The 13,210-nt window shown below is 40.2% G+C and overlaps 1 protein-coding gene across 4 annotated transcripts in view; it reads right to left on the minus strand.

The window, feature by feature from the left end:
* Positions 1-6,748: 6,748 nt before the first annotated feature.
* zap70 (zeta chain of T cell receptor associated protein kinase 70) overlaps positions 6,749-13,210 on the minus strand; it is a 143,345-nt gene continuing 136,883 nt past the window's right edge. For all 4 annotated transcript variants that reach the window (XM_068016397.1, XM_068016398.1, XM_068016399.1 and 1 more), the window contains one exon: positions 6,749-8,482. In XM_068016397.1, the coding sequence (XP_067872498.1) occupies positions 8,386-8,482 (97 nt within the window). In that variant the 3' untranslated portion in view covers positions 6,749-8,385. The remainder of the gene's footprint in view (positions 8,483-13,210) is intronic.

The raw sequence follows: 13,210 nt of genomic DNA on the forward strand, positions 1-13,210 counted from the left end.
CATTTTTAAAAATAATTATGGCTAAGTCATAAATAGCCAGATACAATAAGGGTCTGGGAAACTCTTTTTAATATGTATCTCTCTATTTAAAGAGACACAGAGAGCGGGTTCTTGTAGTTGTATACAGAATGCTACATGAGACGATTTATTAACTTTTATACATTTATTAAAAAATTTAACGTGCAATACACTTTTAAGTGGATAAGTATACTACAATATCAAAGATTACTAAGAGATGTAAAACATAATCTTATTTCTAAAATAGAATCCAAAAGTTCACCCTTGACAATGTTACAGCAAAATATCTGAGAATATCCATCAAAATTCAAAGTAAACTGTTACCTTAAATTCCCCGAGTAAGCCTCCTGGTGAACAAATCACTCTCGGTTAAGAGCAGAACTCTCTTGGCATGCAGTCAACTGTTCTTAACACAGGTTGAGAAGCATTGATGGGGAATTTCAATACCCTTGATTTTTAAATTGAAAATTCTCACGTTTATACTGTTTCTAATCTATTAACTCATCTTTTGGAATGCAAGTTTTACCTTTCTATGCGTGTTTTTCCCACTTTCGTTATCCATATATGGTAAATCATTAGCTACTTATTCCCAATTAATTATCTGCTGAGAATTCCCTTCTCATGAAGTTGTGAGCTTTTATCCGGTCAAAATGTTTGTCGTGTTTTATAGTAACACTAAGACTGCTTGTGTTGTCTGCCCGGTGCCTGGTTTCAGGACATCTGCTCAGGGCTGGAGATGAACTTACAGTGGGAGGTGGAGGATCCAGTCACCGTGGTCCATGTAGGTACCAACAACACAGGCAGGAAAAGGAAAGAAATTCTGCATAGTCAGTATGAGGAACTAGGCACCAAATTAAGAAGAAGAACCGCAAAGGTAATAATCTTTGGATTATTACCTGAGCTACATGAAAATTGGCATCGGGCAAATAAGATTAGAGAAGATAATGCGTGGCTCAAAGGCTGGTGTGGTAGAGTGGGTTCCGATTCGTGGGGTATTGGCACCAGTACTGGGGAAAGTGGTGGCTGTACTGTTAGAACGGTCTACACCTGAACCATGCTGGGCCGGTGTTCGAGTGAGTCCCATAACTAGGAAGGTAGAGAAGGTTTTAAACTGAATAGTGGGGGCAAGGGATCAAATTTGGGAAGATATGGTAAATCAAGGAGTAGAGACAAGACAAGAGAGAATATGGGATATGATAAACAGACTGTGACAGGAAGGGACAGAATGTACAAATCTAAGAGTAAATCAACACATAAGACTAGAGGTTACAAAAATAATAAAAGAACAAAACTAAAGTCTCTATATCTGAATGCACATAGCATTCAAAATAAAACAGACGAACTGAGAGCGCAAATCAAAATAAATAAGTATGATCTGATGGCCATTACAGAGACATGGCTACAGGACGACATAGATTGGGACTTGAATATTGAAGGATACATGGCATTTAGGATGGACAGAAAGCTAGGAAAATGTGGAGGGGCAGGTCTATTAATTAATGATGTTATTAGCGCAATAGAGAGGGATGACCTAAGTTCAGGAGACCAGGATGTAGAAGCAGTTTGGGTAGAGATGAGAAATCATAAAGGCAAGAAGTCACTTGTGGGAGTGGTGTACAGGCCACCTCACATTAACCACACTGTCGGATGGGGTATAAAGGAAGAAATAATGGCAGCTTGTCAGTAAGGTACAGCGATAATTATGGGGGATTTTAACCTGCATATAGATTGGAAAAATCAGATGGGCAAAGGTAGTCTAGATGAGGAGTACACAGAATGTTTTCAGGATAATTTCTTGGAACAATGCATTCTGGAGCCAACCAGAGAGCAGGCTATACTAGATCTGGTATTGTGCAATGAGATAGGATTAATTAATGACCTCATTAATGACCGGGCGGCACAGTGGCACAGTGGTTAGCACTGAGGCCTTACAGCTCTAGGGACCCTGGTTCGATTCTGGGTACTGCCTGTGCGGAGTTTGCAAGTTCTCCCTGGGACCGCGTGGGTTTTCGTTGGGTGCTCTGGCTTCCTCCCACAGCCAAAGACTTGCAGGTGATAGATAAATTGACCATTGTAAATTGCCCCTAGTGTAGGTAGGGAATATGGGATTACTGTAGGGTTAGACTTGGTGGGCCGAAGGGCTTGGTTCAGTGCTGTATCTCTAAATAAATAAATGCCCCTAGGTAGCAGCGATCATAATATGATTGAATTTTACATTCAGTTTTAGGGAGAGAAGAGTGGGTCCAAGACGAGTATTTTAAACTTAAATAAGGGCAATTATGAGGGCATGAAAGCAGAGCTAGCTAAAGTGAACTGGCAAATTAGGTTAAGGGATAGGTTAGTAGAGATGCAGTGGTAGACATTTAAGGGGATATTTCAGAATACACAGAATAGATACATTTCAACATGGAAGAAAAATTCCAAGGGTGGAACCCGCCATCCGTGGTTAACTAAAACAGTTAAAGATAGTATCAAACTTAAAGAAAAAGCCTATATTTGCGCAAAGGTGGGAGGCAGGTCAGAAGCTTAGACAGAACTTAAAAACACAGCAAAGAATGGCTAAAAGATTGATAAGGAAGGTAAAATTAAAGTACGATGGAAAGCTAGCTAGAAATATAAAGACAGATAGTAAGAGTTTCTATAGATGCTTAAAAAAGAAGAGTTAACAAAGTAAGCCTATAGAAAGTGAGTCTAAGGAATTAATAATGGATAATAAGGAGATGGCAGATGAATTGAACAGATATTTGGCATCGGTCTTCACTACTGAGGATAAAGGTAACATGCCAGAATTAGCTGGAAGTCAGAAAATGGAAGGGAGGGAGGAACTCAAGAAGTGGTATTGAACAAATTGTTGGAGCTGTGGGCTGACAAGTCCCTGGGTCCTGATGGACTTCATCCTAGAATGTTAAAAGAAGTGGCTAGTGAGATAGTTGATGTGTTAGTTTTAATTTTATAAAATTCCCTCGATTCGGGCAAGGTTCCGTTAAATTGGAAAATAGCGAATGTAACTCCTTTATTCAAAAAGGGAGGGAGACAGAAAGCAGGAAACTACAGGCCAGTTAGCTTAACATCTGTCTTAGGGAAAATGTTAGAAGCTATTATTAAAGATGTTATAGCAGGGCATTTGGAAAAACTCAAGGTAATCAGGCAGAGTCAACATGGATTTGTGAAAGGGAAATCATGTTTAACCAATTTATTGGAGTTCTTTGATGGAGTTACATGTGCTGTGGATAAAGGGGAACTGGTGGATGTATTGTATTTAGATTTCCAGAAAGCATTTGATAAGGTGCCACATCAAAGGTTATTGCAGAAAATAAAAGCTCATGGTGTAGGGGGTAACATATTGGCATGGATAGAAGATTGGCCGGCTAACAGGAAACAGAGAGTAGGACATAAATGGGTCATTTTCTGGTTGGCAACATATAACAAGTGGTGTGCCACAGGGATCTGTGCTGGGGCCTCAACTTTTTACAATTTATATAAATGACTTAGATGTAGGGACCGAAGTTATGGTTGCTAAATTTGCTGATGACACAAAGATAGATAGGAAAGTAACTCATGAAGAGGACGTAAGGGAGCTACAAATGGATATAGATAGGTTAAGTGAATGGGCAAAGACCTGGAAAATGGAGTATACTGTGGGAAAGTGGGAAATTGTCCACTTTGGCAGGAAGAATAAAAAAGAATCATATTATCTAAATAGTGAGAGATTGCAGAGCTCTGAGATGCAGAGTGATCTGGGTGTCCTAGTGCATGAATTGCCAAAGGTTAGTATGCAGGTACAGCACGTAATTAGGAAAGCTAATAGAATGTTATCGTTTTATCGCGAGGGGAATTGAATACAAAAGTAGGGAGTTTATGCTTCAGCTCTACAGGGCATTGGTGAGACCACATCTGGAGTATTGTGTACAGTATTGGTGTCCTTATTTAAGGAAGGATGTAAATGTGTTGGAGGCAGTACAGAGAAGGTTTACTAGACTAATACCTGGAATGGGCGGGCTGTCTTATGAGGAAAGATTAGACAGGCTAGGCTTGTATCTGTTGGAATTTAGAAAAGTAAGAGATGTCTTGATTGAAACATATAAGATCCTGAGGGGTCTTGACAGGGTGGATGTGGAAAGGATGTTTCTCCTTGTGGGAGAATCTCGAACTCGGGATCACTGTTAAAAATAAGGGGTCGCCCATTTACGACAGAGATGAGGAGAAATCTTTTCTCTCAAAGGGTTGTGAGTCTTTGGAATTCTCTTCCTCAAAAGGTGGTAGATGCAGAGCCTTTGAATATTTTTAAGGCAGATGTAGATAGATTCTTAATAAGCAAGGGGGTGGAAGGTTATCGGGGGTAGGTGGAAATGTGGAGTAATCATTTCAGCCATGAAGTTATTGAATGGCAGAGCAGGCTCAAAGGGCGGAGTGGCCTACTCCTGCCCCTAATTCATATGTACTATGACTTAACTTTATAAATATGTTGTATACATAAAAGATTTTTAATTAAATTTGTGAAGTAACTGTTTTTGTAGGTAACATTCCATTTTGTGTTTGGTCATCTGTGATGGTTCTTTGATGGTACCTTGTACCATCTCGTTAAGTCAGTCTGTCTATATCATTAATACTATCAACTAATAGGATTATGGTTATCAGTACGGACCCTGTATAGCCTGTCTTATTTAACGTAAAGGGTGTTTCTGGTACACATTCCATTGTAACAGGTTCATGGATTTCTAACTCTGCCCTTAAAAGGAATTTCAGTGAGTCTTGAAAACTGACCATTTATTCAATCTTTAATTCGAAAAGGTATAATGTATTAATTATATCTAAATTCTACCTAATTAAGCCTATTATACCTATATTTCATCACACTTCCTCATCACCTCCTGGGACCGATGCAACGTATTTATCTTTCCTGGTGATCATCTTGATAACTTCCAAAACCTGCTCATCGGTTAAGCCCGTGTCATTTCCCCAATCAGGGGTCCGGCGGGGGCCGCACCACACCTCTCCCCCTCCTTCACTCCAACAATCCTTCTGTTCATGCCCAGCCACCCACAGTTGCTACACTTGACTCGCCTTCTCTGCCTACACTCCCTCTCCCAGTGTCCTGGTTTACCACAATTGAAGTAGAGACCAAGCTTGTTGGCCTCAGTGGATACCGGCACTATCTCCACTGCCCCTGCCGCAACCTTCGGGTTGCACTCAGCACTCTTAGCGTCTATCTTGCTTGCCCATTGTAAAATGGTCCTGTAATCGTTGCTGACTGAGAGTCCCACAACTAACACTCTCTGATGGTTCTGACTAAATCTTTTTAATATCTTAAGAAATACTGGATCATTCCGGGTGGGGTTCTGTGTCCCAGAGAATTCCTCGTATGTGGTATACATCCGCTCGGCATACTCCCTAGAAGTTTCCCCTGGGTTTTGGTTGACTCCCATTATCACCCCCCAATTACACTGTCTGTTGCCTAACACCCCCTGGCTGGCATTCTTAAACCCATTGTATCTCTGCTGATCGGTCATTCCCCCGCCGTTGCCCATGTCCCATCACGGATGTTATCTGGGCATTGGACCCATTGTTCTCGGGGGCACTTAGCATATATGAGAACATGTATGTCTTTCAGGTGTATATTATGGATCTCCTTCATCTCCTCAAGCTGTTTCCAGAACCCGATGTTACCATAATGGGGCTGCAGCACACCTAAATCTTTTAAGATCATCTGTTCTCGCCTGGCGTAAAAGGTTTATGTACGGTGGTGGTTACCATGATTAGTTGTGCATTGTTAACGGGGTCGGGTATCTGTCTCCGTCGCATCTCCAAAAGGGCCACTTTAATACTATCCCACCCTCCTCCACGGCGGGGAGAGAGGGATAGATAGGCTCCACCGGAGCCGTTGGCACTGGTGGCTCGTGCTGTGGTGGAGCCTCCGGGCCGGTCCGCGGCCTGTGACCAAGTCTAGTTTGCAGTTCCTCCAGCTCCTTTGTCAGCATCCCCTTCTCCTGATTTAGTCTGTCCAGTTCAGACTTCCTGGACTGACACATGGTAAGATAGCACCTACACAATATAATTATCCATATATCTTCCGTCCCTTTTGTCTACCAGTTCTAATGCTTATCCAGGGTCCACGAGGGATCCCAAACTTCCTTGATCATTTTACCGAAAGTCGTCTTGCTTTTGGCTGCCAAAAATTCAGTGAGTGACCCTTCAGGTCCCCACTCTGGATCCTTATTTGCCATGGCTGATGATTTATAATCTGACTATCGTTACTATCTGTGTAGGTACCGACCTCTTGCTATCCTACAATCGTTCCTACGCGCGAAACAGATCTCTCGATTCCTCTCCGATCGTTCTTGCTTCGTGTGGGTACGGACCTCTTGCTCTCCTATGATCATTCCTACATGGGAAATGGACCACTCGTTTCCTCTACAACCGTTCGCTACTTCACCTGATTAACCCCGAGAACGATATTACCTCCTCATTTACCAAGGAACCATGATCCTGGCGCTGCGCTGTCTTTAGTTACTCCACCCGTGGGCCCATCCTTTGGTTCAGATCCTCAACTTGGCCCACCAGCTTTCCGTTTCCCGAACGCCGACCTCCCTATCTAATGGGTGGTAAGGTAAATGTACTCACCTGCTGTCTGATGCTAATGTTCGACCGGGCACCAGCGACCGAGCCTCGAGGATCCTGCCAACTCTGCCAAGTTGTTGTGGAGAAAATAACCACTCTCGAGTCCACGGGATTAAAGTAAATAAAGATTTTAATCAAGCATGGTGCAAGGGAGAAGTATCTGGTGTTCATCCAGAGGCTTCTCAGTGAAACAGAATTTGAAACACACATTTGTAGGATACAATCACCATTACTCATTTATTCCCACTACCCCTTTCGCATTCCAGGTCTGCAGTTTGATCAATAAATTGGATTGTATTGCCCCACTAACATTCTCCTGCCATCTCCTCCCCAGCCTTGAAGCTGCCAGTTCTCATGGTTTATGGCATCCTGTCCCATCTCTAGCCGCATCCTTATCTCTTTGATTAGTGAAGCAAGGGCAGCATGTTTACACAGATGTGGAGGCAATTAGGTACGGGGTTGTACAGCTTTTCCAGAACAATAGCCAAGTATCCCATCATGCCCTGGTTCCCCACAATTACAGTGTTTCCATATTCCCTCTAAGACGGTTAACGTATCCTAATGCTAAATAATCTACTAATGTTGCCCTACTAGTCCCACTTCAACATCTTATTGGTCTTGGAGAGAGCTGCAGTGTAGCTTTGCCAGAATGATGCCTGGACTCCCAGAGTTAATTTATGAAGAGAGATTACACAAACTAGGGTTATATTCCCTGGAATTTAGAAGATTAAGGGTGATTTGTTCAAAGTTTTCAAGATATTAAGGGGAACTGATAGGGTAAATAGAGAAAAACTATTTCCAAGTATGAATTCTAACAATAAATTCCATTCTTTAAGGACATCCCTCTAGACTGTAAGCTAGTTGATTTTTATTGGGGTAATATGTGATTGGGAGGGAATCTCTTCCTGCATTCCTATCTTGATCTCTTATAGTTGACTAAGAAGTGGTATTGACAACATTTATGATGTCCTCCGGAGGCTAGGTTGTTCTGCTTGTTTCTGGAAGAGAGGCTGAACCCATTTTGAAGAAACAAAGAAAATATGGGAGTAAACTCCACGTGGATTACTTTGTATGTACTGTATGGTTGTCAGAATTGTCCCTATATTTAGGATAGTATTTTGCGATAAGACCAATATGTTCTGCTTGTCTTTATTTTTCCACCCATACTTTATTAAAGGTTTGATAATTATTTCCTTGTTTTCTTTTCAAAGATTTTAGGACTCTTATTTTTAGTTCTGAGTGAAAATATTGCTGGTAGAAATTAAGAATTTTTCATCATGAGACACTGCAATTTTGTCACAAGCCAATTGTAAGTTTGATCTTGTATATCATACATTTGTCATATGACTGTATCATTCCAAATTTAATATAATTCATTATCAAATATCAGCATAAAACATTTCAGTTTTAACTTTTAAAAATTTGATATTTTTCAGCACTGCTCCAAGACAGTCAGGTGAACTTTTGAATAACACGAACAACAAAAATGTCACAGTAGCTGATTTTTATCGTTGCAGTTTGATAAACAAGGTAAAATTAGATTAACTATTTAAAAAACAAAACAGTTTTGTTCAAAGTTATATGATGTGATCAACAAAAAATATGTTAAAAATATCCAGGTTTCTAGTAACTGTAAGCTTTCATAGCTACCGACTGTAAGAGCTCTCAAGGATAACAGAAACAGCAATATATTGACTTATAACTTTAACTTCAATGATTGTCTGGTATAATATAATCCTGGGTACTTTGTCAAACTTCCTTAGGGGTTGATGTCTTCTGTGTTATCTGATAGTAGTAATTACGCATTTCGGTCTCAACCTGTTCAAATCCAGGCCGATCTTCCCACCTGTAAAATAAAACATAATGGAACATATAGTTGATTTTCCAGTTAAGATGTTATGATCAACATTTTGATTTGCACATAGATATTGCAACAGTTGTGCATCATGGAGGAACCGATCCAATTTATCACACATCTTTAACGGGGTCCATCAAGAATAGCACAAGCCTAAGTTGGGTACTCCCACACTCTAGGTCCTGTTTCTAGCACTGTGAAAAATGATTGCCTATCTGCACACAATTTATTATTAGGCCTAAGCTGCATGACAGAGTTATCCCATAATGTCGTCACTCCTACTCACTCACTGATTCATTCAGCCACTCACCCACTCGAGCACTTGTAGACATACATTCAAGCACTGAGTAATTCATGGTGCACATGTTAGGAAGAGGAAATGGTGGTAGCAGGGAAGCAGCAGATACCTGTTGACTAGAGGGCCTGTATATTTCCTTTCTCAGGTGTGTTGCCTAGGGATTGGGACATTTGCAGGGGTGGGGGAGGGGGACTGCCTAAGAGGGATCATTTATAGCAGTCACTGTCCAAAACTAACCTTCAAGGCCTGCCTAAGAACATGGAGCAGTCTACTAGTTACAGCCCTGAAATTAGTACAGGAATGACTGCACTGCCACTGTAGTGCATAGCAACTCCAGGAGCAGCTCAGAGGGAGTCCCCTGTGACATCGGTCTCATGCATAGTTGGAGTATCTCTCATGAAAGTGCAGACTCCTGCCCTGGAAGCCTTGGGCTTCAATCTACAAGAAGCTCTCTTGTATGGCTTCAACATGCTAGGGGATCAGATTGAGAGGGGCCACAGGGAGGAAGTTACAGACATTATTGCTTTCCACAGGGAGCACCCAGCAGTATTGACATGGCACTGATAAGGTCATTTCTGCTTTTCAAGGTTACACCACAACCATTGAGTTTCAAACAGTGTCCTGTATGAGATAATAGCACAGTAGTCTGCCAGGCTGCAATAATATTTCTGTAGCAATATCCTGTTTGTCAATAACATCATTGTGGGAGTACCTTCACCACATGGACTCCAGTAATTCAAGAAGGTGGCTCACCATTACCTTCTTGAGGTCAATTAGGGATGGGCAATAAATGCTGGCTTTGCAATGCCCACAACCCATGAATGAGTAAAAAAAATTAAAAATAATATCTGTATCCTGCTCTGGTTAAAACAACCATTATGCTGCTTATTATTTAGGAATATTTGTATTATTATTGTATTATTTAGGATCTTTCTGTCAAATTAGGCAGTGCGGAATGGAACAGACACTAGCTGGCCATTTCAGACCCAATAATGCATCTTGTTCTCATTGCCTGCTGCAGGCATATCAAGGTAGGTACAGAATTTACTTTCTAGTTTTGCTTTGCTGTTGCTAAAAGCCACAGAGGGGTCAATCATATGAAAATACTTTCTGAACTTGACAGCTGAGGTAAAACTTTCCCAAAGGAGACTGAACAGCACAATCTATTTCCAGAACGGGAATTTGCTGTTGAACGCATCTGGGGACATATTATGAACTACAGTGCTATTCCATATCTGTCAGCTCCTAATAAAATAAAATTCCCTTGTCAGTCTTATACAGATAATGACAACATCAACAGAAAAAGCCTGAGTCATTCTGGAATTTGTGCAATTATTTTATTGTTTATGTTCAACCAAGTGTTTGACAGCCAGAAGGTAAATTAAAAATCAGTATTTGTGAACCTTCTGCCAACAGTGGAAGCAAAGGATTCCAATAGGTTTCACACCTCTAAAAACAGCCCACCAGCCTCAAATATAAATTCTACTTTTATCTGCAAATTTTCAATGATTCACAAATGTGTTCAAGGGTTTTTTGCTGTCAAACTCTGATTTCTCTAAAAGGTGCGTTCATATACTGTATGGATTTTGAATAGCGACTGCTGCTAAATACAAATTGAACCATCTCATGTGGACCACAGCAGCTGGAAAACAGGATTTCACATGGATTTCTTCACAAACATCCTTGCAGTCTCTTTTCACCTTCGAACATGCCTGCTATAGATGATTACCATAAAATTGTTGCCTGTGAAATTAGCATTGTCCTATATACTCCAGTGTTGGTATCAGGAGAAGAGTGAAGCCAAATATACCATTGTACATAATGCTATTGGGTCTATCATGCAAGGCACAAACCCACAGCATCTTCAGGAAGGGTTTATTCAAACCACTGTAGACCATTCCCCTTTTGTACATGATCTTCCATTGTGGCAAAGCTGCCCATCGAACTTTTAGTGGCGCCCAAAAATAGCACTGTAGACACTTAAAAGGTGTGCTCATAACAAACACTGTGACTGAAAATAAGCTGCCGCACTGCAGTGTACACGCACACACAAGGAGAGATATGAGCTATGCGCATGGATGGTTTCTTGGGAACTCTTGTCAATTTCTAAGATTTAGAACATATTAACATCTACATTGGTAGTCCTGGCTTGTATATTAAGCAACCCCTGACCCAGGAAAATAAGTTAGAATCATGGCAGGTTTGGAGGGGTGGCTGCAGCACTGCTGTTTTTCTCCAAAGAAGAAAAACCTTTCCCATTGTATCACTGTTATGCTGAGGCATTCTAAAAAGAGACAGCAGTCATGAGAGTAAAGGTTAGCAATCGTGTGTCAGCAGTCATCCATCTGTTTATTGTTAGCATGCAAATAGTGTAGGACTGCCTCACAATGAAAGCATCATGGTTGCTACCTAGATATTGAGTATTCAAGTCAGCTTGTAGCAAATGGCATAATTCTGCAACAGGGTCTCTGCTGAAGCAGAGACAGTGAAGTCAAGTCTCCTCTGACATGTTCAGATAGGTGTGGTCTTGCGGGTAAGCATGGCTTCTGGTGTAAAAAATGCCTCAGGTATCATTGTACCTGAATTTGATATCACATGAACTTGTCTCACTTATCTATATTATGTAGCACTTTCAAAATATCTAAAAAGAGTCCTGTCCTTACCACTTTGTTTGATGCAAGTTTAATTACAGTAACAAATAACCATATGTAGAGAAATACTGAGAATGACATTTTGAGTGAAACTTATAAAAGGAGCAAAATGTAGCCAAATATTAATACAGAAGTAAAAAAAAGTTTGCAATTATATTTTGTAACAGTCAGCTTGCCTTAACAATCTTAATGCAGCTGGTCTGAACAAAGAATTTGTTATGTGCCTAGTTCATATGGGTAAGCCCAGCACTGAAAGTGCAATATAGCAAAAACAAGCCATTTTCAAAGTTCTGAGACTTCTTTGAGCCTGCAGCACAACCTCCTCCACAACCTCCAAATAAGCATTGCTTCACCCCTGTCCCACATGCCTGCAGACGTGATTTTATAAAAAATTCTGCTCCATAGTGTTGGTATCGGAATGCTACAAGAGGTAGGACACAGCCCCACACCTGCATAATCCTACATGGTCTTTCTTTCCATTCACAGCCAAACATAAATGGGTAGTAAACTTGCTATCAGACCTCTGCCAACAGTGGCAAATGTGTGTCAAACAAATCCAAGGTAACTCGCCCTTTATTTTTTTCCCTCCCCTGAGGAGCAGCACTTGGTCTCCACATAGAGCACCTTTGTAATGACATGATTGAAATCATTCCTACTGACCATTCCTACAGGTTGATAAACTGTGACTGGCAAACTAATTGAAGAAAATGCTTAAGTGGAATGTATCAATGATCCCTTTAGAAATGAATACAGCTAAGCTATTGATTGCTAATAGCACATTTAGAAAAGTAAAGTAAGTTCATAAATGGGAACATAACAGTTGAATATTTTAAAGAAACACACTTAAAATATTTCTGCTTACACTTAGCTCATATTTTATAATTGGTATGAATAGTCAAAGTGGTCAAATGAGTCCAGGTATTAAACACTGTGTAGTTTCCTGTTTCAGCTGCTGTCGATGATGGTGTCAAGCAGTGCAATAGAGGTATAGAGAAACCAATTTCCACACTAACTGATATTTTGTATTATATTTAGACAAATATAAGCATGTTTGATAATTAAGCATATATACCACAAGGTTATAACATTTGATATAGAATTTAAGCATACTTTATTGAAACAATTTTTGTGAAAACTTGTCAAACTATTTCAAACTGAGTATTTCTGCCACCACAAAACCACTGCTAAAAATAATTATCAAGAGACACTTATTATCAAGAGCAGCACTGCCATGTGATTCTTGAATGTACATGCATACATTTAGCCACATATTAGAGATAAGGCAGATTCCGCACCAACGTACTCCACTGTCACACATTTATTAACACCTCATTTTTATGTGATACATTGAAAAAGGCTACTTATGATCTTCTATGTGAGCACAGAAATAAGTGCTTGTATAGGAATATAAGAATGTATTTAAAGAAATATAAATCAAGACCTGAAAATGATTTGGATGACATATTGAGTTGTATAGGCTAAATCAATAGCCTTTTTCTTATGAATGAGTTCAAAGTCGAAGACACAGATTGATAGCTTTGGGCTTCATGAAAAATATACTCACCACTACCTCAAATATCTTCTGATATCATAGTTCTTCAGGATCCAATTTCTATTCAATTCAATAAGAAACTGGAATCTCCGGACACTTTTATTGGTATAGGACTGCAGCATTTGTGAGTAATATGAACTTGAGGCAGCGCTTTTGCCATGCAATTTAAACTTATGTACCTCCTGTACTCAGCATAAAAAGAGTTTTGTTCCAGTGAA

This window comes from Heterodontus francisci, chromosome 36, assembly GCF_036365525.1.
Source record: "Heterodontus francisci isolate sHetFra1 chromosome 36, sHetFra1.hap1, whole genome shotgun sequence".
NCBI lineage: Eukaryota > Metazoa > Chordata > Chondrichthyes > Heterodontiformes > Heterodontidae > Heterodontus > Heterodontus francisci.